The sequence below is a fragment of the Quercus suber genome, unplaced genomic scaffold (genome assembly GCF_002906115.3).
Source record: "Quercus suber isolate HL8 unplaced genomic scaffold, Cork oak 2.0 scaffold_697, whole genome shotgun sequence".
Taxonomy (NCBI): domain Eukaryota; kingdom Viridiplantae; phylum Streptophyta; class Magnoliopsida; order Fagales; family Fagaceae; genus Quercus; species Quercus suber.
In genome coordinates this window covers 224,731-248,707 of record NW_027070138.1, presented here as the reverse complement: position 1 = coordinate 248,707, position 23,977 = coordinate 224,731, and the positions used below count along the sequence as shown (strand labels likewise).

The 23,977-nt window shown below is 31.5% G+C and overlaps 2 protein-coding genes across 3 annotated transcripts; one reads left to right on the top strand and one right to left on the bottom strand.

Annotated features, from left to right (window-relative positions):
- The first annotated feature begins 2,940 nt into the window (after positions 1-2,940).
- On the top strand, positions 2,941-8,085 carry LOC112039728 (immune-associated nucleotide-binding protein 9). The gene is made up of 6 exons (XM_024072626.2): positions 2,941-3,055; positions 4,723-4,972; positions 5,104-5,381; positions 5,643-5,807; positions 5,887-6,021; positions 7,693-8,085. The coding sequence occupies exons 2-6, from the start codon at positions 4,741-4,743 to the stop codon at positions 7,891-7,893; spliced, it is 1,011 nt and encodes a 336-aa protein (XP_023928394.1). The 5' UTR covers positions 2,941-3,055; positions 4,723-4,740; the 3' UTR covers positions 7,894-8,085.
- A 2,705-nt stretch (positions 8,086-10,790) lies between these two features.
- Positions 10,791-20,298, bottom strand: LOC112039742 (agamous-like MADS-box protein AGL11). Of its 2 annotated transcripts, none has more exons than XM_065766284.1 (7): positions 20,080-20,298; positions 14,223-14,313; positions 13,748-13,809; positions 12,384-12,483; positions 12,058-12,099; positions 11,717-11,871; positions 10,791-11,033 (listed from the first exon to the last, which is right to left on the bottom strand). In XM_065766284.1, exons 1-7 carry the CDS (start codon positions 20,286-20,288, stop codon positions 11,030-11,032), a joined length of 663 nt encoding a protein of 220 aa, XP_065622356.1. In that variant the 5' UTR covers positions 20,289-20,298; the 3' UTR covers positions 10,791-11,029. The 2 variants fall into 2 exon arrangements, with proteins under 2 accessions (XP_065622356.1, XP_065622357.1); XM_065766285.1 differs by having other exon boundaries at positions 14,223-14,292.
- Between the last annotated feature and the right edge of the window lie 3,679 nt (positions 20,299-23,977).

The following is a 23,977-nucleotide window of genomic DNA, read 5'->3' as shown; positions in this document are numbered from 1 at the left end:
ATAATAATAAATTTATATTAACATTAAACAATGACACATTAGCATTTGGATAATAAAAAAATAATTAATTTAATTTTAAAGAAAAAAAAATCACGAATTCAGATCTAGAGTCTGGAACACATAGATCTTGAATATGAACTCAAAAAACATCAAACCCGAATCAAGCTCAACAAATCATGAATTCCATTATTCAATCTTGGCCTATATGCACCACCGTGGCTTAACCATCTACAATTTCTCTTTCCTGCAATACTATTATTTAAGAGGCTTTTCCTGTTTGGATTCTTCATTTTTTAGTTCAAAAGTGCCCTTACACCCCTATGTTTAAGTAGAGACAAAACTAAAGGACAATCCGGTAAAAATGCAATTCTAACTCCCACTAAAATATTGCCTAAAAAATAAAGCCACTCTTCTATTAATTTTCAAATTGATTTATTCACTTATAAAATAGATTTTCAAAATAAAAATTATATATATAATAAAATAAAAAACACAATTTTTTCCTACAAAATGAGACCACTAATTAAAAAAAAAAAAAAATTATATATATATATATTTTTAGGGGGATTTAGTATTTATATTTAATTAGCTATTATATGTAACTGCTGATACATATAAATTTGTAGTTTTAACTGCTGATATGGATGTGTGGTTAGAAGAACTACCACCAGATTTGGATGATATTTTCCAGTCTGAGTTGTCTTAATAAAATTGACTTACCTTCTTTCTCAAAAAAAAAAAAAAAAAGCTATTATATGTAACTATTATAAATTTGTAGTCACCCAAGCATAGTACAAGTGATAATAAATATATACATATACAGCTCTCTAGCTTTTTACTAATAAATATAGAGCTTCCAGTGTTTTAAGCGAAGAAATCTAGGATTTTATATTCCCCACCCCCGATTATAGATGTATAATAATAGAAGTATCGAATCTTATGATATAGAGTTGGACTACAGCAATTTTTTTTTTTTTTTTTGCTAAACACTACAACAAAATAAATTAATCATTATTCTCTATCCATATCTAATTAATTTGATCATAATGTTTCAACTTCAAATTTTATTTACATTATTCTCAAAATTTAAAAAAGACTTCCAATTACCAATTTAAAGCTCAAATTATGGATTGGTTTAGATCCATCACCTATTTGTTTATTGATTTTTTTTTTCTTTTATACTTCTATCAACTGAATTTGATAATACTTCAATCAATAATATTATGTCAATAATCACAGTAAATGAATAAAATTGCAAGCAAATATAGTAGGTAACAACTTAATTGCATTTAATTGAATAGATCAAGTTCTTGTTGCATCTCAATGACTATTTATAACTAGCATGTAGTCCATGCTTACGCACGAAAATATTAATAATTGTGATGATAAGATGTTTATCTTGGTAGATTCAATTTCCACATTGAGCATTATGAATGGAGGCAACTTAACACCAACATTTAAAAATCAAATTGGACACATAGCACAAAATTAAACTACAATTAGAAATTAATTTGATTTGATTTGAATTCTAAAATTGAACTTCAACTTAATATAATATATATGATTATATTTTTGCCCATTTTTAACAAATTAACAAAATCTTAATCCAGACACACTAAAAACTATTAAAAAATAAGAACTGATCATTGAGCTTGGAGGCGCTAATAAAGCGCTAATGTAAGAGAGTGTGAAGCAAGGAAGAGTGGGATTGAACATTGTGTTTGAACCCGACCTTGCTCTGAGAAATTAGTAAGGAGGAGGAGAGGGCAGTGTGTGGATCTAGTTGGTAGAGGTTGAAAGAGGAGGAGATATGGGATGACGATATGGAATTAGGAGGAGATGATGTTTTACTTTTATAGTCTTTCTCGTTAGACTCTTTGGTTCTGGTTATGGGATTAAAAGAGTTCTAAACTCTATTGAGACTACTCATAAAAGTGTGCAAGTGGGATGTTCTTACTTAGACCAATGAGTATTGTCATTGTGGTTTCTTGGCTTCCGTGTTAAATGTTAATGCATCATTTATTTGGGCACAAAAATTAAAAAATTTAGATAAGATACATGACACAAAATTGGAGTCCAATTTATAATCTAATTAGATTTTTTTTTTTTTGAGTTTTGGTTAGAACAAGTAGCGCAAAATTGAAAATCCAATTGAAATCTAATTGAATTTTCTCTCAGTTTCACCTATTATTATATATATAGATATAAATATAGATTTACTCATTCGGTTGTGGAACGGTTAATTCACTAATATTGTCCTTTTAAGTCATGGGAACAAATTCTCTCCAAACATTTTTTTGACTAAAGTTTAAGCCAATAGTTTTGTAGTTTGACTGATTGACATCTCTTGGAATTTTCAATAAAAACATTCAAGTATCAAATCCTCCCACCCCAACTATTAAAAAAATAATTAAAAAAAAACTAAAATTTTTAAAATTGATATTAAATAATGAGATCATTCTAATATACAATTAAAAAAAAAAAAAAAAAACTAATGCACCATACATAGAAGAAAGTGAAACGGAAAAAAGTATAAAGGAGGACTATTCTTTAGAAAAAAGAAAAAGAAAAAGAGTATTTATTAATTTTAAACTCCAAATGATATTTGCTCAATAATGAAGATAACTTTTCTAATCTTTAAAATACAAAAAACAAAGAAGAAAAGAATAACTCAGTTTTAAAATAAATAAAAATTCTTTACTTATCCTTTATTATTATTTATTATTCCTTTAATTTTCTTGGTTGAAAAATACTAAGCCGTTCATCAGGACTTATCACACAAGTAAATTAAGGTCCTACCTAAAATCAAGGTTCCATAATTCACTCCAACACTGCCTTCCCAGTTACCACATCGTACCTTATCCACGGACCACACAATACAACCCCTCCGTGCGCTTAACAAGAGTCCTATGTTGTCGTATCAACGAAATTTCATTATATAAAATTACAAATCCAACTTTACAAGTCTCCTCCTTCAATTAATATTCACTTTCCTCTCTCTCTCTCTCGCTCTCTCTCTCTAGCTTCAAAGTCACTTGCCCTTTTAATTTATCAGGTAACAAATTCTACACTTTGGATATTTCTCTTTGCATTCAATTTATAGGAAAATTGAAGATTTTTGTAACCAAAAGAATTGGAGTTTTGAGTCTCAGATTTGTTTTGATTTATTCAAACTAGTTTTTTTTTTTTTGGGGGGGGGGGGGGGGGGGTTATTTTCCTTGGTTTTCTCGGCAACCAAACAGAGGGCTGTTGAATTTCCTGTATGGTTTTGTAGGTTTGATCTGATTTGATTGGCTAATTATGAAAATGTGTGGATATTTATTGCTGATTAATACTGTTCTCTGTGTGTGTATTTGTTACTCTTTTGGAAGGTTTGATTGCTTGTGGCTGATCTTAATTTAATTGAAATCTTAGCTCTTAAAAAATGTGGGATTTGGTCCTGGAAAGAAGATATTTTTAGGAGGAGAGTGAAGCTTTAGTAATTGTATAATTAGCCCAAGAAAGAAAGAAATAAAAGGAAAGGAAAACTAAAGGGTTTTGTGCTTTGATTGAATGAATTCAAGTATTGTATATTGGAGGAGCTTAAACTTGATGTGATTTTTCATAAGATTGGTATCTTGTATGACCAATTGATAACTAGAGTTGCATCGGTGCAGCTGACCCCGAATATGTTCTGACTGATGTTGATTGTACATTTTAATATTACATTGTTTACTAGGGATGGAGACTGGAATCATGGTATTAATACATACATATACATGTGTGGGAAAACATACAAATTTTTCTAAACTCTAACGATTATACAAAAGTTGTCTTGTTTCTATAGTTATGTACAAAAGGATCCAACAAAATAACTTAAGCATTGATAATCAAAGTTATGCTTGACGAGAATCTTTCATAGAATAACATTCAACCATTATGATCTCCATAGTGAAATTCTTAGCAAATTTCTTTCTAATATTAATTACCAATTTGTTTGTCAAAAGTGAATACAAGAATCAATGCTACTAATGGACTCTTCAAATAAATAAAAAATTTGGGGGGTCATGGTCCTCCTCCCCCAAAGGATGAACGTGTCTCCACCACTTTTGTTTATTGTAAGAAATTGTTTCTTTTTGTGGTTTCTGTTAATGGTAATCATCAGAGTTATTATTAGCATTGTTTTGTGAGCTGAAGAGCAATTACCATGAGTGGACACCATAGGTCTCAAATCCTATCATGTTTATCATAAAAGGAATATATAACTTCTGATTGAGATAAAGTCAGTTAACAAAGTATCAGTGCAGGAGGTGCAGGAAAGGTCAGTTAATGGCAGATGTTGCCTCCTCAAAGAAGAAATAAAGGAAGGGATATGCACCTAGAACTGAACAAATCTGGAATTTAGTTAAATTCTAGTCCCCAAATCGGCCTTTGCCTATGCCCCCCCCCCCCCAAAAAAGAAAAGAAAAAACCTATATACATAATAAGATATTCCAGAAATCTGATCCCCCCCCAAAAAAGAAAAGAAAAAACCTATATACATAATAAGATATTCCAGAAATCTGAGATGGAGAGTGGACCAGCCATAGAATGTTACAGATGCCATACTACAAATATACAGTTGTCTAGAGTTTTAATCTTGTTGGCATAGATGCAAGTGATGTCTATTATGATATATGTTTTTTGTTTTTATTTAATATAATAGAGAACTCAATGACAGTTTACATCAATAATTGCCTGCAGGTTTTCTGATTTTATATAATGGGTGGGAGTGTAATAGATGATGACTGGGAGCTTACCTCCCCATCCAATGGAGTTCGAACGGTGGTTTTAGTTGGACGTACAGGGAATGGCAAAAGTGCAACAGGGAATAGCATTATTGGGAAAAGGGCCTTCAAGTCCAAGGCTAGCTCCTCTGGTGTTACAAGCACTTGTGAACTGCAGAGAACTGTACTGAGAGATGGACAGATTGTTAATGTCATTGACACTCCTGGTATAAATTTACCAATTTGTATTACTAAATAATGTATGGTTTACTGTATTTAAGAGCTATGTTATTTGAGCTTTCCTCTCCATATTTGTTGATGTTGGGGTACACAATGACTAATGTGAACGTCATTGCAGGGTTGTTTGATTTTTCTGCTGAATCTGAATTTGTTGGCAGAGAAATTGTGAAATGTATTGACTTGGCAAAGGATGGGATCCATGCAGTTCTAATAGTTTATTCAGTTAGGACCCGCTTTTCACAAGAAGAGGAAGCTGCACTTCGTAGCTTGCAAACATTGTTTGGAAGCAAAATTGTTGACTACATGATTGTAGTCTTCACTGGGGGGGATGAACTTGAAGATAATGATGAGACATTGGAAGATTATTTGGGTCGTGAATGCCCTAAGCCTTTACAGGTTAGTTTTAGAGCTGTTGATAACTTTACTTCTTAAACTTTGGTTTAACTTAGGCTTGCCTGTTTGTTGAGTTTTTGTTTTTGAGAAATGTAGATAAACTCATGAAATACTTAGCTTACTGTAACTAGTTTGTATCAATTAGCACACATGTTTTTTGGCTGTACACCTTGGAATTTTATGCCTCTTCTGCTTGACCGTTTCTGTCTTGAATGAGAAGGCTCACATATGCTAATTGTATGTTTGATTTTAACATTGATATAGGAAATCCTTGTTTTATGTAAAAATCGGGTTGTGCTTTTCGATAACAAGACTAAGGATGAAAGCAAGAGGGTTGAACAGGTTCAGACGCTTCTTTCACATGTAAACATGGTTATAGCACAAAATGGTGGACAACCGTATACAGATGAGATATTTGCTGAACTGAAGGTCATTGTTAAGTTATTTCTCACAGTTTCATCAAAATTCCTATGAAAGTATCATTCTAACAAATTTGATCATTTAACAGAAGGGGGCCATGAAACTCCGCAATCAACAGGAACAGGTTGATTCTCTGAAAGGTTACTCTAAACGAGAAATACTAGAGTTAAAGGATAATATGCATCGTTCATACGAGGAGCAGCTCAAACGAATTACGGAGATGGTATCTTCAATGCTCCTCTATTTTACATATTTTTGCCACCTGCATCTGTGTCTTCTTAAACTTGGTATAATTTTGTCATCAATGTGTGAAAATAAGAACCTGGGTAAGGAGTGCACTGCTGCACTCTTGATCCATGACTGTGGAAGACCACCCTTTGTCAATGCAAGGTTCTTTTTGTACTTTCTAAGAACCCATATCTTACATTCAGCAAAAATGTCTTATCAGCCTTGATTAATTTATGCAGAAACATACATATCAAAAAAAAAAAATTATACAGAAACATATTTTGTTCTTTATCTGCTTGTTAGACATGTGTGTGAAGCTGCTTAAGTTAACATAATTTTTTCCTTCATTTTTTACATGATTTGGTCACAACTCAATAAATTAGTAGACCTTTGATATTGGTAACAACTTGTTTGTAACTTTTGTTTCTGGATTTTTCTTTATCTCTTGCTCAGCTGGCACATCCTCTCCTTATAAGTGCTAGGTCAAAGGTGAGCGTGACACCAATAAAAAGAAATTGTGTGTACATGAGGTGTATATAACAGAATAATTGCTGAATCCATCCCTAGCCAATATAGGACTTAGATGAATTCACCAAGACATGTGCTTCACTTTGTTCAGTCCCACCTTTGCTTTATGCTTTGCACCTATGCTCTATGATACCTTTGTGATTGAGTGCCTCTTTTGCAGCACTGGGCACATGCTTTCCAAGTAAAATTTTACCCTTCTTTTCTGCTAGTTATACACATTTTAGACTTGTGGTTTATTTGCTGAAGTGGACCTTGATTGAATCTCTCTGTCTATCAGTTATATCCTACTAGAATCTCATAAGATGACAATTATCGGTAATGATCCAAGGTAAAGTGCTAGACACATCTACGCTATACCTTTAAAGGATTAGTTTAGTCACAATTGAGGCTCCTTGTAGTTGTTTATAAGCCCAATGTGAGACTCATCACACGCCCACACAACAACACAATTAATTCAATAACATTCTGGGGCATTATTATTAGCAATTAATATGAAATGGATGACATGGTGTCGGTGTCAACTTCAGTGATTTCGCAAATAATAAATTGCATTTTGAGTTGGTGCGTTTGGAACTCTGGACAATGTGGACTTGTTAATAACATAGAAGTTGGTGTAGGATTTCATTTAAATAGTATTTGGTTTTTACCACGTCAATGATTTTTGGTAAAAGAAAATAGTAAGGATCAGTACTTATAACTTAATATCATTCTCTTATGCACTCAAGTAGCTTATAATTTATGCTCTTATTATTTGGTTCTGGTTGTCCTTTCTTGTTCTTTTATCTTTAAGGATTAATTGGTAAGCTGAGTAGTTGAAAGATCTCTCTTGCTCTCTCTCTGTATATTGGTTTTGTCCTATTTATTTTGAATATTGGAAGCCATTTTCTAGATGTTTTTAAAGATATGTAACTACATGTATCTGATGTGGTAATCTTAAGTATTTAGCAAACTGCTCTGCACAACTTATGTGTGTCACAGGACCTTGATTTAGGTGGTAAATGTTTAGTGTAAGCTGTAAGGTGGGTTGGGCTTGTGGTAGCGTGTTTAGTTTTCAGGTTCAAATTTTGCTTTGCCTAGAAACTTACTTTTGGATTGTTGCTTTATTCTGTCTACTTATGAATGATGCATTGTTCTGTAGGTCGAGACAAAGCTTAGAGAGACAACTAATAGGCTTGAGCAACAATTGGCAGAAGAGCAAGCTGCACGTCTGAGGGCTGAAGAGCTAGCACATTTAGCTCAAATGAAATCAAATGATGAAATTCGTAAGCTCAGAGAACATCTAGAGAAAGCGGAGGAGGAGCTCCGTAAGCGCAGTGAGAATCGGTGTGCCATTCTATAAAGAAAATGTGCTGTGGAGTTCAGCAGATCATCAAGAATATATTTTTTTCCTCCCTTTTCTGTTTTGTGTGGAGTTTTCTTAAGCGAATTTATCTAATCATCAAAAGATTTGATCCCTATGTATATGTTTACAATTCCTACTTAGAATCAAAACAAGAATATATAATATAGATATGTCTTATTGACCTTTTAACTTAGCTAGTTGAATCTAATCGTAGTCTTTCATAATACTATCCTACCTAGTTCTGGGGAAAAAGGACCTATACTACAGCCCTTTGCATATCCCACCAACTGATGGACCTTGTTAGAGGCACATGCTTTGAGACATTCCTGATTGCCTAGTAAAATTTTGTAGCTTCAACCTTGAAACCTATAGCATTCAACTATACTGGTACCCTTGAATTATAATGCAACCATGGAGGGCCTTTCGGCTTTGGGTGCCATAAGTCACGCACTTGAATTTTCTACTGCTAGCAACTATTTTTGAGCTTCAGTAGCTTCATGATTCATCTACAATAACAAAATGGTTCTATTCTATGATTTGTCTGCCAAAGCATGATTCAGATGCTGGAACACTTTTCATAACCATTTTTTAGCTAAAGGTTTTGAGGTGACGTGGACTGAGTTCTGGATTGACCTCGCTCTCTCCTATGAAATGCAAAAGATTAACATTGGATAAAAGGGTAGTGTTTATTATGCACACCCTATTACACATGCTTGAAATGTACTGAAATTTTGTATAGGAGTGTGTAATAGGGTGTGTGTACTAGTAATTTCCCTTGGATAAAAGTCTATATATGAAATTATGTTTTGTAATTGAACTTATTATTGACCAAGCACAATAAACAAAAAAGAAAATAAAAAAAGAAGCAGCTAAAATGTATTTTATACCCTACTAAATCTAGTATTAATTTTAAATTGGACCATGAAGTATACGGTAATGTTAAGGTATCCATTTCATTTATCTCCTATTATATTTTTGGTAGATACAAAAGTTGACAATGTTATTACAAGAATGCTTTTACAAGAAAAATAAAATATCAATCATAATAAACAAAAAAAATTAGTAAAAGATTAAGACATTTTCCTCTTTCTCCGTGTGTGTGCATGTTAAAAATACTTAATATTCTAAAAAAAGAAAAAAAAAAAAAAAACATGTGACAAGGCCAAAGCATGCTTCAACCGATCATTTATCATTTATACATTATTATAGGATGCCAATGTGGTCTATTTGTTTTCCCTTAAATGGCAAGACTGCATCACAATCTAGCATTATTAGTCCAGTCGTAATCTGACAATCACAGCACAACAACAATGGCAGCTCTCTCTGGCATATCTTGTTCTGGTGGGCTTCATATGTAATTTAATGTTTATACCAACTTTATACCACTTGAAATTTTTATTTTTTTTTTATAAGTAATAAAAACTTTATTGATAAGAAAACTACAATGAGTTTACAATAGTAAACTCATTACAAAAAAAAGGATACAAACAGATCAAATTCACTTAAAATATATTATATCAGGGTATCAGTTTAATTTTAGGAAAATTTTAAGTGTATATTGTACTAGCAATGTAAGATTTACATTAATAATACAATGTAAACTTATAATCAATTTATATGTTTAATTCATCTGATTATTAAACCCAGATGATGCATTTTAGAGATCATAATAATCATTATCAACTATTATATACAGTATCTTTCAATGCTTTCCAAGCTTATTACTTGCCGCCACCATAAAATGTCTTGGTTGGTTTATTATAATTACTAGTAACTAGTAATGAAAATGCTGCACTTGAATGGAGTCCGAGAATTGCCTTTTTCATGTATAACTTAGTCTTAATAAAAGGCTTTGAGATAGGCAATTGTAATGAATACGTTGTAACTCTACAAGGTCAATTTCTTGAATTGGACATGTTTGAAATTGAGTTAATAATGCTAAGAGCGTAGTTCGGTGATTGACATTTTTCCTTTTTTTTTAATATATATTTTAAGAACCATAATTCAAATCACCTATCTTCCATTATTGTAACTAATTGAAATATTCAAAAATAATTGAGTGATTAATTATTGGTTTGGCTAAAAACTAAGGACAAAGATGGACTCCAAGTCTTATCCAACAACGACCACTCAATGTTGCACTCTATATGGTGAAACTCCATGACCATGGTTGCAAATCTTTGTGCAATTTTAGCCAAAATTGATCATGGGATAGCACTAGCTGTGGAGGTGGTTTGGTTAAAAATAAAAAGCAGTCCTATTTAAAGGAACCTGCTTGCCAACCGAACACAATTCTAAAAAAAAAGAAAATTTTAAGAATCGTTTCTTATTACAGAAACCAAATTACCAAAAACAGTTTACCACTCAAAATTCACTTGAGCTAGGAAAGTGGTCAGTATTTTATGGTTAAAGTAAACCACTTATCAATATCACTGCTTTCCTCCTTAAGACCCCTCTAACAAGCTTTGTGGTCTTCTAACAAGTGATTCATTGTGGGATCTTCCAATAAGTGATAAAAGAAAAATGTTGTTTGCACAAGAATTCTACACAAAAAGAAACTTAAATTTAAACTAAATTTAAGTCACCTTTACTATCTAGATTATGCTCTTGGCATACCCAATATCATTGGACTATCAAAAAGAAACTTAAATTTAAACTAATTCCACTACTTATATATATATATATATATAAATGATCATCATGTGCCTGGCTCTTAAGCAATAGAACCTCTGGTAACATAAGTGAACTAGTGAAGTTAAAGGAAATGAGGATCACAGGTTTAATTATCTTGTGGATAATATACATGCCTTGTGCATTATATGTGTCATATTGTCTTTACTTAAAATGATTGACAAACATTATGCAAAAGTAAACTAATATGCGATCACTGGTAGTAAACAGTAGTAAATATGCTTGGCATTAATCTAGCCATTCATATTATACTCCTTAATAAAAGCACACCAATATCTTATACTACTAGGCAGAGACAAGTGCCAATACAAGATGACCTTATAGAAAGAAATGTTGGATACTACATAACAACAAGCCAAAGTGATTCAATACAAAATAACTTAATGAGATCTTTATTTAGGCATTATTTAAGATCCCACTTGCATAATTGCAGTTGAACAATTTACCTGCATAAATACAATGAAGAATTTAAAGTTAAAAGACGTATCCTTCTCTTTTCTAGTGTCAGTGATCATCAAGTCAAACATAAAGAAATTTTGCATTGCTAAACTTGATAACACAATGAAGAATTTAAAGTTAGAACATGTATATCCTTCTCTTTTCATTTGTCAGTGATCACCAAGTCAAACATAAAGAAATTTTGCATTGCAAAACTTGATAACAAAATAAAGAATTTAAAGTTAGAACATGTATCCTTCTCTTTTCTAGTGTCAGTGACCATCAAATCAAACATAAAGAAATTTTGCATTGCTAAACTTGATAAGAATAGTATCTTAGGTTCCCATATTTGATAAATAAAGGGTATCAAACTTTAAGGAAAAAAAAGTAATTCTAAAAAGTGTAAGTCAAAGAATACCAAGATAGATGTTGAATGCCAACATTCATATAGTTTGTGACAAAAAATTTGAGCTAGAGTACATATGGACCACATGGTGTATTTTTACTTGTGTTAAAACTTATAGGCTCTTGTAGTTGCATTTAGAGAGCTAAGTATTTACAATTACTGATGTATTAAAATTTTATTGATTGCAAAGTTTTCAATTGGATTTTATAAGTAAACAGAAGTGGCACTAATTAGTCTACATATAAATGTTAAAAATGATGAAATAAATGGAAGTAGATAAATCACCCTAGACGAAGTATATTTTGTTCTCGCTGTGAGTAGGAAGTGCTACCCTCAACTGCAATTGGGGTAAATGAATTGAGAGATAATGCCTGAAATGCATTGAGATCTAGTACAGACATATTTGAATTTGCTTGCTCAAGCCTTTCAACTTCTGCTACCTGAAAAGTAGAAAAAAATTCAGAAGTGAAAAGTAGAAAATTGTACACACAATGTCTATAATTTCACATGTGATATCTACATTTTTTAAACATATCCACATTTATGATGTGTATAGATGGTGTACATTAACGAGTGTGCAATAATTAGTGCTCTATAATTTAGTCTAAGAAGTTTAGGAAATATACCTTTGCTTGAAGATAAGCATTTTCATTTTCGAGCTCCATCACCTAGAGAAAATTTTGGATATCAATTAGCCTATAACAAAGTTTAACAAATAATAATATAGAAATGAATAAACAGAGTAAGATATGATTCGGTCAGCAACATTTCATGCTGTTGCAGTGAACTAGTAAGAGAATTAGATTACATTACATGAGTGGAAAATAAAATGAGATAGATAAGGGGGTTTTAAGATATTGGGCTGTAGAACTTAAGAAATCAATGATATATCAAACTGAGGCTGTGTCTTGTCTTCCTATTGTGTCTTGGAATGCATCTTAACATTTTCTACCTTCTTTGACTTGATTTTAATGAGCCCTTGTACAATCTTGTTCTCTAATTGCTCCTGATCTCTGCTATTTAGAGAACTCACTTCCTCACCCAGTAAGTGCCTTCAAGTAGAGAAGAAAATTATAATAATCTCTTTGTTATGATTCATGAATTTCAGGCTAACACAAATGCATTCATATAATTAAGTAATAAAAATATTCACATAAGATAATATTTTTTGTGGTTCTATCAACTTCAAATTTATATTCACTGTCGTTACTGACCAAAATCCATTATCAATGATATGTTTTACAATCACACCCACCGAACCTAAAAAAATTACACTTAAAAGGCTTTCACAAAAATAAACTAATAAACAAATCTCATACATACAAACTCACAATCCAAAAGTCTCAATACGCTAAAAAATCCCTCATATGGTTTGGTATTTTTAACCCTAAAAACATTACCACACCACTCCTTACACAAAAGGACCACTTTAGACAAAAGTCTCACCTAAGACTAAAGCAACCAAATTACAATAATGCATATTTAAAATCTTCAATTATATTCCTTGATGAATAATGAATACTATATTATTTTTTTGATAAGGAAAACTCTTTCCTTTCATACGAAGGAAAATAATTTTTTTAGCACCAAGGAAACCAAATCCAAATAAGAATTTGAGGCAATTTTTAAGAGCCTCCAAAGTACCTTTAGTCACTGAACTTATTTATATTATTACATCATCCATCAATTCATAAAGTCAACATATTACCGACACATAAAGCTAAACATATTTATTGAAAAGAATTCCCTTGATCTAACTCATTTGAGTTCTTGTGGTAAAAACAAAACTATGGTATGAAACTTCTTATATAACTCCCATTTACGTAAACATCCATGTATATATTTATGGTTTTATGGGTGCACATGTTTTGATAAAGGAATAATATGACCTCTAGATTTTCATCTCTTTCGTGACAAGGCTACAAAGAAATTTATTGTCCGGTAACTTTGATTGATTGATATCAATATCACATGCAAAATAGATGAGGCCTAAAGTATTAAATGCAATTGAGACAATGTCATTGCCAATTGTGGGACTACCGCTTTTTAGTATTAAACTTAGATTTTTTTTTTTTTTTTGAGAATGTATTAAACTTAGATTTATTCAACTGTAATTCAAAATATTTAATTCTATGATTATTTGCATGTTTTATTTTTTCTTTCATTTTCATTCTTGGTTGGTTGCCATAGAATAAACAAATGTTCAATGTCTTTGATAAATTAAGTATAAAGAAAAATAAATTTGAAATTTTTTTTTTTTTTTTTTGATCATTCTTTTGCCATTTGCATTTAGAAACAATGACAAATGAAAATCACCTGTTAGAATCCTGCATATTTTGGATTAGTAGCCTTAGTTTTGCAGATTCTTGTTGATAGTACTGCATTCATTCAAGAACATAAATAATATAAGAAGCATACGTCAGCCTAGTCAGTTTCATAAATTCTATAGTACATATGCCAAATAAGAATAATTAAAAAAAAAAGAGTAAGTAACAACTGACAAAAAAATTGTTAATATGAAAAGAGCACTAAGCCCTAAAAAGAATAGTCAAATTACAAGTAGAATCTTGCTATCGTTTATATAGTATAGATCGATCGAATATGCATATGATTTGTGACTCAAAACATGTTCGTGCAATATGTATTCATTTAATCCAATACATTTAGGGTATTTCTGTTTTTAGTTATAAAATGTCATAACTCATTATAGTGAATACATAGAAATGACTCCCTAAAAAAAAAAAAAAAAAAAGAAAAGAAAAGGAAAATGAAATATAGAGAAATAGCTTACTTCATTTACTTGAGTATTTGTTTCTGCAATAGAGCTTGTTTCTGAGCTGTCCAAGCATGCATTCTTGTACCTTTCAATGGTTGATTTTGTACTGTTTGTTAAAAACAAATCAAGTTTCTAATGTTAATTGAAACGCAATTTAAGTTATACATATGTAAAGACATAAATGAGGAAACAAATGTCAAATGTAAACAAACTTGAAACAACCAATCAAGGAAGTAATGGCTGCTGAATGCAGTACATGTTAGTGGAGCTAGCTATCTTTAGTGATGTGACCTGAAGGTTGATAAAAAACATTTTAGAGCATTCGCATCCGGACTTGTAAATGGCAAAATATGGTATATTTTAGCATCAAAGCACAAATAACTTGCATTACCTGATTTTCTAATTGCAAATTTTTTTTACAATAGTACTACAGACACTCAAGTCTGTTTCCTTTGTGACATTTTGATGGATCAGAAAGGGTTATCCTTGTGCAATCACAAGAACATTATATTTTGACTATGTCTTCTTTTTCTGCGTCATTCTCTTATACCAAAAAGTACTAATTGAAAGTAAAAGGACCAAAGACTCTTTGCAAGTCTTAAACCCTTCATGGATGGCCAAAAAGAAAAGAAAAGAAAGAAATATATGTTTTACATTCTTTTCACTTAAGAAAGAAAACAAGAGATGGGGGGATGTTATTCCCAAAGCTAGAATTGGTAGAAGGTAACCAAAGAAAATAGATCCTGAAAAAGAAAGGTCTAGAAACAGCCTTTCCATTATTCTGTGCTAATAGGCCAAAGATTCTCATTTATAGTAACACTAAAAAGAAAGGTGAAAAAGGGAGAAAGAGAGGCAGCAAAGGATAGTTCAGAGCAACCACAGCATGCCATATATGGAGCTAGAGCATGCCATATATGGAGATGGAGAACATTCAGGGTTTGTTTGGATTGAGGGGGGAGGGAGGAAGAGTGGAGGGGAGTAGAGTAGAGTTGGCTGAAAATAGGCTAATTTTGAGCCAATTTCACTCTACTCTACTCTACTTCCCCCCCTCCCCCTCAATCCAAATGGACCATCAGAGCTGACACCCTAGATTTATTTCTTTCTTCCAAATAGGTCAGTCATTTCGGTGAACTGAGTTAGTTTTCCTTCGTTGATAATGCTTAATTCTCTTGTTAGTACTAGTATTATCATCATTATTATTTGGCTTGTAATTATTGTCATTAGTTGTTGGGATATACATTGAACAACTTTGATTACTTGTGATAAACCCCTCACAATTTCATAAGGTTATTATTTGCGATAAAGGGTGTCAAGCTTAACTAGATTGGAATTAGTGCATAAATACAAGTAATATAAGTTATTTCGCCCAAAGGGGTTTCCACCTAATTATTCTAACACCTTGTATGGTATAAACAACATATAGGAAAGCACTTATGCATGTTAAGTCAGTTTTATGACTCCTAATTAGGATTCATTTACTGTTGTTATTATTATTACTAGTCACTAACCCGTGCGATGCACGGGAAAATTACTGAAAATGAAATCTAATGAATGCAAAGCAGTTATGCAAAATATCATTTAAATTAAAAGACAAATATTAGTAAATGTCATTATCCTTAGCTGTTAGTGTTGTATCTAGAGTTTCATATCTAAGTTACTACAATACTACTTGCAGCCACTAAAGCTCACAATATAAGTATATTATATAAGGCCAAAACTTATATTATCTTCAACCTCCCCTTAGCCTTACAAAATACAGAGTCCCTAACAAAATTTCTTTTGTATTGAATTTGATTTCAGAGGACTTATTCAAAATTATTTGAATTAAACCTCACAAATTAGAAGAAAAAAAAATTAAAAAAACATTACAACATTGTAGTTGATTAATATACAAATAAACTACTAATTTAACATGATAAATTACTATTAGTAATTTAGAAAGCAAAAAATTAACAAAATTAAAGTTGTTACCCACTTAACCTAAAACTTTTCATATTCTAAAGTTGTTAAACAACTATTGATATAAAATATTCTGTAATTACTTCAATATCGCAAGTTGTTCATACTGTAAAAAATTTGAGAGAATAACATAGTAAGCATCTTAAACTCTTTCTTGCTTGGATCCTACAAAACAATATATATATATATATATATATATACACTGATGGAGACAGAAAATGCTTTTAAAGAGACAACCAATTACGATAGTGTTGGAGGCAATGTAAAAGATTAAAAAAAAAAAAAAAAAAACTGAAGAAGCAAGCGGTTTGGCTAGCATACCAGCTAGTTAATTTATTTCAAAAGACATAAAAATCTTACAATCAAATAGAATCCAAAAGTAAATAAATACATGTGGTACAATCAGATAAATAAAAGATTTGTCAAGATGATCAAGTTTGACAATGAAGAAGATGCAACAGTTATTGATGAGGGTAATCTCTATCTTAAACTTGTGATAATGATGAAGATGCAACAACTACTAATTATGTAGATCTAGCTTAATCTTATTTTGATTCAACTACAACAAAAATGATGATAATTACCATAAAAAGATTATATAAAAAAACAGTCTTTTATGATATAGTCAAGAGTACAATCTAAGCTAATAGAAGGAATTTTAAATTAATTTCAATGATGAAGGAGAGATTCATTTAAATGAGGAGACTAAGAAAAAAATGAGAAGTATCGTGTTCTGAGTATAGTATTGAATTTTAAACTCTATAATTCAATTTACTAAGGTATTCTAGTAGTTAGCAAATTGAATTTCTTTAGGCATGGATTACATCATTTAATTGAATTTCTGCAGACACGATAGTACTAAAACTCTATCATTCAATTTTCTAACTACTAAAACTCTATCACACGGATACTACAAAAACTCTATCACACGAATTACACAATATAAACCAATAATGTTACTATCTCAAACATTTAAAAAAAAAAATCAATTTTAAACATAAAAACAAACAATCATCTATCAATACAAATACCCAACCTAAATACATATAAACTCATATATGACCCACAACACAAAAGAGGTAGTAACAAAATTAAAAAAGAAAAAAAATCAATAAAAAAGAAAAAACACTATTAATCTAATCCTTACATTGAACTATTATGTAAGCAACTACAAGAATAGAGGTCAAGAGCAACTGAGATTTAGAGGTACCTAAACTGAATCATCCAGCTTTTCAGTATTAATATAGTGTGAGGAGAGGAAGAGATGAAGGAGTTAGAAAGCCAAAGTCTAATGTTAGGAAGCTGAAGGGTTGCCATTTGAGATTGTAACCGTGGAAAACAAAGGGTTGTCATCTAGAATTGTAACCGTGGAAGACAAAGAGTTGGGAATTATTTTCTTTTTATTAATATTTTTAAATTTAAGAAAACTTATTTTAAATTGTAGGACAAATTTAGGAAAAAGAATTGTAATGACATGGCAGTTAATGTGACTTAACTTGAGCGTAGAAATATTAAATGCTACGCTTCAGTTTTTAGTAATATATAGATATAGATTATTATTATTTAACTTTTACATGATAACGTTTAGGTGTAGCTGAATCTTTTTAGTTATATCATGGTTAAGGTTGTTTTGCCAACACAATTTTGTCACGCATAATAGCTTTCCTTTTCTGAATAAAGTGTCAGATTGATGATTGAAAAATTGATTCCACAATTTTCTAATAACTTAACCTTTTAAAACAATAGTCAATAGGTAATAATTTATTTATGATATTAAATCAGCAAGTAGTATTCAGTTTGAACCTGACTTCAATCTCTTCTTATTTTAAAATGTTAAAATGCAAAAGTCCGATATATATATATATATATATATAGAGAGAGAGAGAGAGAGAGAGAGAGAGAGAGAGAGAGAGAGTAGTTGAACCAAAATGAATAATAAAGTAAATGGAAACTAAGGACACCCATTTTTAAGGTCCAGAAACAGGTGGATATTTCATGTCAGAAACTTATGATACGTGCCACAGAAAATCAGAAACAAAAGGGAAACTTTCAGAATCACTACAGTGTTTCACTTGTTTTATTACAGAAGAGAGTAATGGTAAACCCTAAAGCACTTGTAGACCACGAGCCAACCATTAAAATCTAATAGAACGTAGTCTGTGACTTTGGCATTAGCTCTTAGCATGGGATTGGTAAAAGAAAGAGAGACCAAAAACTTCACTAATACTTTTATTAGAACTTTCATTGTGAAGTATACCAAACAAAAGTGTACAGTACACACACGGTCCATTGAGTATAAAATATCAAGCAATTGCTCAGTCAAAAAATATAAAAGAAATGATAGGAAGATTTGAGAGCAAAAGGTGGAAGTAGAAGACTACTTCAACTGAGATCCCACAAACAACAGAAGAGGAAAAAGGATCAGAATCTCTGCAACCTTTTTATTTACACTGCTAGATTCTCAAAGATCACAAATCTAAAAAGTGAAATCAAATAAGTGTAAAAGACATCTAGCAATGATTTGTTTCTTATGGTCACTGTTGGTAAACATATGTATTTTTATGCAAAAGTGCTGCTAGAGCTGCATCTGGGAATTTGTTGCCTTTTCTTCATGCATCTCAGTCTTATAAAACAACTTTGAGTACATATGAACACACTGTGAGATGCAGCAGTGCATTATTTTCATCAATGCTTGGATGGATATCCTGCATTTGTATGTAATTCTCTCGTTGTTTTGTTAGCAAAACCAATTGGTTTTCGTGTATAGTTTAATCCATATCGCTGAGTATATGAAATGAAGGATCTCTCTCATTTTTCCTGTAGACGACAAAGCCAAATCTGAGAGAGTGAGAGTGAGGAGAGTATGTAAAATGTCTATTTGCTCTCCAAGTTATAAACTATTAATCGTGGTGGATGAAGCGAAAAGGTTTGTGCCTCGAATGCGGACATGGATACGAGTACAAATACAGGTACGGGTATAACATAGTGATACAAGTAATTTTTAAAAAATTATAATATGAAATGGTAAGTATAATACTAGTATGATACGGATAAGACACAGATATGATACAGGTATGACACCCTAAATGAAGTGTTCGTGCATTCTAACTCAATTGTTTCACGCAAACTCAAACGGTATCAACCAAGTTCTTGGCATAATAGGCATCACAACTCCACTGCCTGTTTTCCAAGTTAAAGATACCTGTTTCTAGATCATCTCATGGGATTTGAAACTCCCTTTTTCCATATTAATATACACACATTAATGCAGACATTTCTTAAAAAGTAATTCAATTCAAAGAATATCACATGAAAATTCTATTATATTGTTTTAAGAGATAACTGCAACTTAGTTTTTTTATTTTTTCCTTTTTTCTAGGTAGCAGCATGAATGATGCTTACACAAATCATTGTTAGTCTCCCTCTCGCTCAAAAAAACTCTCTCTCTCTCTCTCTCTCTCTCTATATATATATATATATTAACTAGCCATGTTTTAAAAAAATGGCTTCCAAAAATTTCTTTAAGCTCATAAAATATCATAATATACTACTTAATTATAACTCCATGTTTGTATCTTCACTTTCATTTACCTATTTTGAATACATTCTGCCCTCACTCGTCTTTTAATTAGATCATTACACAAGTCATGACACAAAAGAAGACCATAATTTCCACATATAAAATATATATACTTAGAATTTATTAATTTTTTATTTGAAGAAATACCGAATAAACATAAAATTATAAAGATCCATGGTATCAATGTCAAAAGAAAAATAAATAAGTACATGATCTATAGATGAATTAGGAAATCCCACAAGACAAATACATATGTTTGATTTAGCTATTTTCACCCAATGAGCAGAGAAACATGACAAACAATGAAAATGAAGATATGTGAGGTTAATTCACCTGTTGTTTGCATACTCATAAAGCCGTCCACGACTGGAGAAGATGAGAAGAGCCACTTCAGCGTCGCATAGGACAGAAAGTTCACAAGCTTTCTTTAAGAGTCCATTTCTCCTCTTGCAGAAGGAGACTTGGCGTTTTGTATTGTTCTCAATCCGCTTGATCTCAATCTTTCTTCTCCCCATTGCACAACCTGAGAGGCCTAAACACATTAGCAAGTGACATCATGTAGTTATATGTTACTTTCTCTAGCAAAATCAGTAGGTTTTATATGTTCAATATGAGAATATTACACAAATATTGTCTTTGATGTGTGTAATTAAACATTTCAACTAATGTAGAGTTGATTAGTTTGAAAGTTGCAACAGAAAATTGATGCTTGCCAAAACGAGTTTGCAGAATTGACAAAAGGTATTGGTTTAATGTGTTGAATGAATGTCAAATATTAAGAAGAAATGACGTCATAGACAGTGAACAATTACTTCAATATTAAGGAGAAGCATAAATTAAGGGCTATGAACTACTGTTGAAACATGCACTTGACCTAATAACAAAGCCAGATCCTACAGTAAAATGACTACGATTTTTTTGTGTTTGTGTCTTTGTGTGCAAGTGTTGTACATGTGTGTGTTTTTAGGGTTTTATGGTTACACTAACCAAATCCATGATCTACATGAGATTGAGAAGCTCAAAGACTAGAAAAATGTCAAAATCAACTCAGATCAGCTTAAGAAAATTGAGAATTTTTTGTTGTAAAAATCAGAAAAATATATATTAGGACTCAAACTTGGCATGAGACTTGAACCAATGGCCTAATATTTTTCATTAATCATTTGAGGGGAAAAAACAGAAGAATAAGGAAAAGAAACACATATCCATACAAAGCCTAGGAAATGCTAGAAAATAAGTAATTAAGAAACATTATCTAGCACTGAAATATAAAGCACCATCATGAACTTATTACATAAAACCGTGAGTTCTAGAACTAAAAAAAAAAGTACATAAAAATAACAAAATCAATAATATCAAGCAAATTTTTCATCGATCATTTTGTGGAAAAAAAAAGAAAAAGAAAAAGAAAAACTAGAAAATAGGCTTAAGAACTAGCACTGAAATTATAAAGCACCATCATGAACTTATTACATAAAACCGAGAGCTCTAGAAGCCCAAAAAAAAAAATTTATATATATATATATATATATATTAAAAAAAAAAAAAAAAAAAAAGAAAGGAAAATGAAATATAGAGAAATAGCTTACTTCATTTACTTGAGTATTTGTTTCTGCAATAGAGCTTGTTTCTGAGCTGTCCAAGCATGCATTCTTGTACCTTTCAATGGTTGATTTTGTACTGTTTGTTAAAAACAAATCAAGTTTCTAATGTTAATTGAAACGCAATTTAAGTTATACATATGTAAAGACATAAATGAGGAAACAAATGTCAAATGTAAACAAACTTGAAACAACGAATCAAGGAAGTAATGGGTGCTGAATGCAGTACATGTTAGTGGAGCTAGTTATCTTTAGTGATGTGACCTGAAGATTGATTAAAAAACATTTTAGAGCATTCGCATCCGGACTTGTAAATGGCAAAATATGGTATATTTTAGCATCAAAGTACAAATAACTTGCATTACCCGATTTTCTAATTGCAAATTTTTTTTACAATAGTACTACAGTGTCTTAGTGACACTCAAGTCTGTTTCCTTTGTGACATTTTGATGGATCAGAAAGGGTTATCCTTGTGCAATCACAAGAACATTATATTTTGACAATGTCTTCTTTTTCTGCGTCATTCTCTTATACCAAAAAGTACTAATTGAAAGTAAAAGGACCAAAGACTCTTTGCAAGTCTTTAACCCTTCATGGATGGCCAAAAAAAGGAAAAGAAAGAAAGATATGTTTTACATTCTTTTCACTTAAGAAAGAAAACAAGAGATGGGGGGATGTAATTCCCAAAGCTAGAATTGGTAGAAGGTAACCAAAGAAAATAGATCCTGAAAAAGAAAGGTCTAGAAACAGCCTTTCCATTATTCTGTGCTAATAGGCCAAAGATTCTCATTTATAGTAACACTAAAAAGAAAGGTGAAAAAGGGAGAAAGAGAGGCAGCAAAGGATAGTTCAGAGCAACCACAACATGCCATATATGAAGATGGAGAACATTCAGGGTTTTTTCGGATTGAGGGGGGAGGAAAGAAGAGTGGAGGGGAGTAGAGTAAAGTTGGCTGAAAATAGGCTAATTTTGAGCCAATTTCACTCTACTCTACTCTACTTCCCCCCCTCCCCCTCAATCCAAATGGACCATAAGAGCTGACACCCTAGATTTATTTATTTCTTCCAAATAGGTCAGTCATTTCGGTGAACTGAGTTAGTTTTCCTTCTTTGATAATGCTTAATTCTCTTGTTAGTACTAGTATTATCATCATTATTATTTGGCTTGTAATTATTGTCATTAGTTGTTGGGATATACATTGAACAACTTTGATTACTTGTGATAAACCCCTCACAATTTCATAAGGTTATTATTTGCGATAAAGGGTGTTAAGCTTAACTAGATTGGAATTAGTGCATAAATACAAGTAATATAAGTTATTTCGCCCAAAGGGGTTTCCACCTAATTATTCTAACACCTTGTATGGTATAAACAACATATAGGAAAGCACTTATGCATGTTAAGTCAGTTTTATGACTCCTAATTAGGATTCATTTACTGTTGTTATTATTATTACTTAACTTTTACATGATAACGTGTAGGTGTAGCTGAATCTCTTTAGTTATATCATGGTTAAGGTTGTTTTGCCAACACAATTTTGTCACGCATAATAGCTTTCCTTTTCTGAATAAAGTGTCAGATTGATGATTGAAAAATTGATTCCACAATTTTCTAATAACTATACTTTTAAAACAATAGTCAATAGGTAATAATTTATTTATGATATTAAATCAGCAAGTAGTATTCAGTTTGAACCTGATTTCAATCTCTTCTTATTTTAAAATGTTAAAATGCAAAAGTCCGATATATATATATATATATAGAGAGAGAGAGAGAGAGAGAGAGAGAGAGAGAGAGAGAGAGAGAGAGAGAGAGAGAGTAGTTGAACCAAAATGAATAATAAAGTAAATGGAAACTAAGGACACCCATTTTTAAGGTCCAGAAACAGGTGGATATTTCATGTCAGAAACTTATGATACGTGCCACAGAAAATCAGAAACAAAAGGGAAACTTTCAGAATCACTACAGTGTTTCACTTGTTTTATTACAGAAGAGAGTAATGGTAAACCCTAAAGCACTTGTAGACCACGAGCCAACCATTAAAATCTAATAGAACGTAGTCTGTGACTTTGGCATTAGCTCTTAGCATGGGATTGGTAAAAGAAAGAGAGACCAAAAACTTCACTAATACTTTTATTAGAACTTTCATTGTGAAGTATACCAAACAAAAGTGTACAGTACACACACGGTCCATTGAGTATAAAATATCAAGCAATTGCTCAGTCAAAAAATATAAAAGAAATGATAGGAAGATTTGAGAGCAAAAGGTGGAAGTAGAAGACTACTTCAACTGAGATCCCACAAACAACAGAAGAGGAAAAAGGATCAGAATCTCTGCAACCTTTTTATTTACACTGCTAGATTCTCAAAGATCACAAATCTAAAAAGTGAAATCAAATAAGTGTAAAAGACATCTAGCAATGATTTGTTTCTTATGGTCACTGTTGGTAAACATATGTATTTTTATGCAAAAGTGCTGCTAGAGCTGCATCTGGGAATTTGTTGCCTTTTCTTCATGCATCTCAGTCTTATAAAACAACTTTGAGTACATATGAACACACTGTGAGATGCAGCAGTGCATTATTTTCATCAATGCTTGGATGGATATCCTGCATTTGTATGTAATTCT

Excerpts from the sequence above, each read along its gene's own strand:
- LOC112039728 (XM_024072626.2), top strand. The coding sequence starts at position 4,741 with ATGGGTGGGAGTGTAATAGATGATGACTGGGAGCTTACCTCCCCATCC. Across the intron at positions 4,973-5,103 it reads TAATGTCATTGACACTCCTG|GGTTGTTTGATTTTTCTGCT; the intron begins GTATAAATTTAC and ends ACGTCATTGCAG. Across the intron at positions 6,022-7,692 it reads TCAAACGAATTACGGAGATG|GTCGAGACAAAGCTTAGAGA; the intron begins GTATCTTCAATG and ends ATTGTTCTGTAG.
- LOC112039742 (XM_065766284.1), bottom strand. The coding sequence starts at position 20,288 with ATGTGTTTAGGCCTCTCAGGTTGTGCAATGGGGAGAAGAAAGATTGAG. Across the intron at positions 14,314-20,079 it reads TATGAGTATGCAAACAACAG|TACAAAATCAACCATTGAAA; the intron begins GTGAATTAACCT and ends TTTAACAAACAG. Across the intron at positions 12,100-12,383 it reads TTAAAATCAAGTCAAAGAAG|GTGATGGAGCTCGAAAATGA; the intron begins GTAGAAAATGTT and ends AATTTTCTCTAG.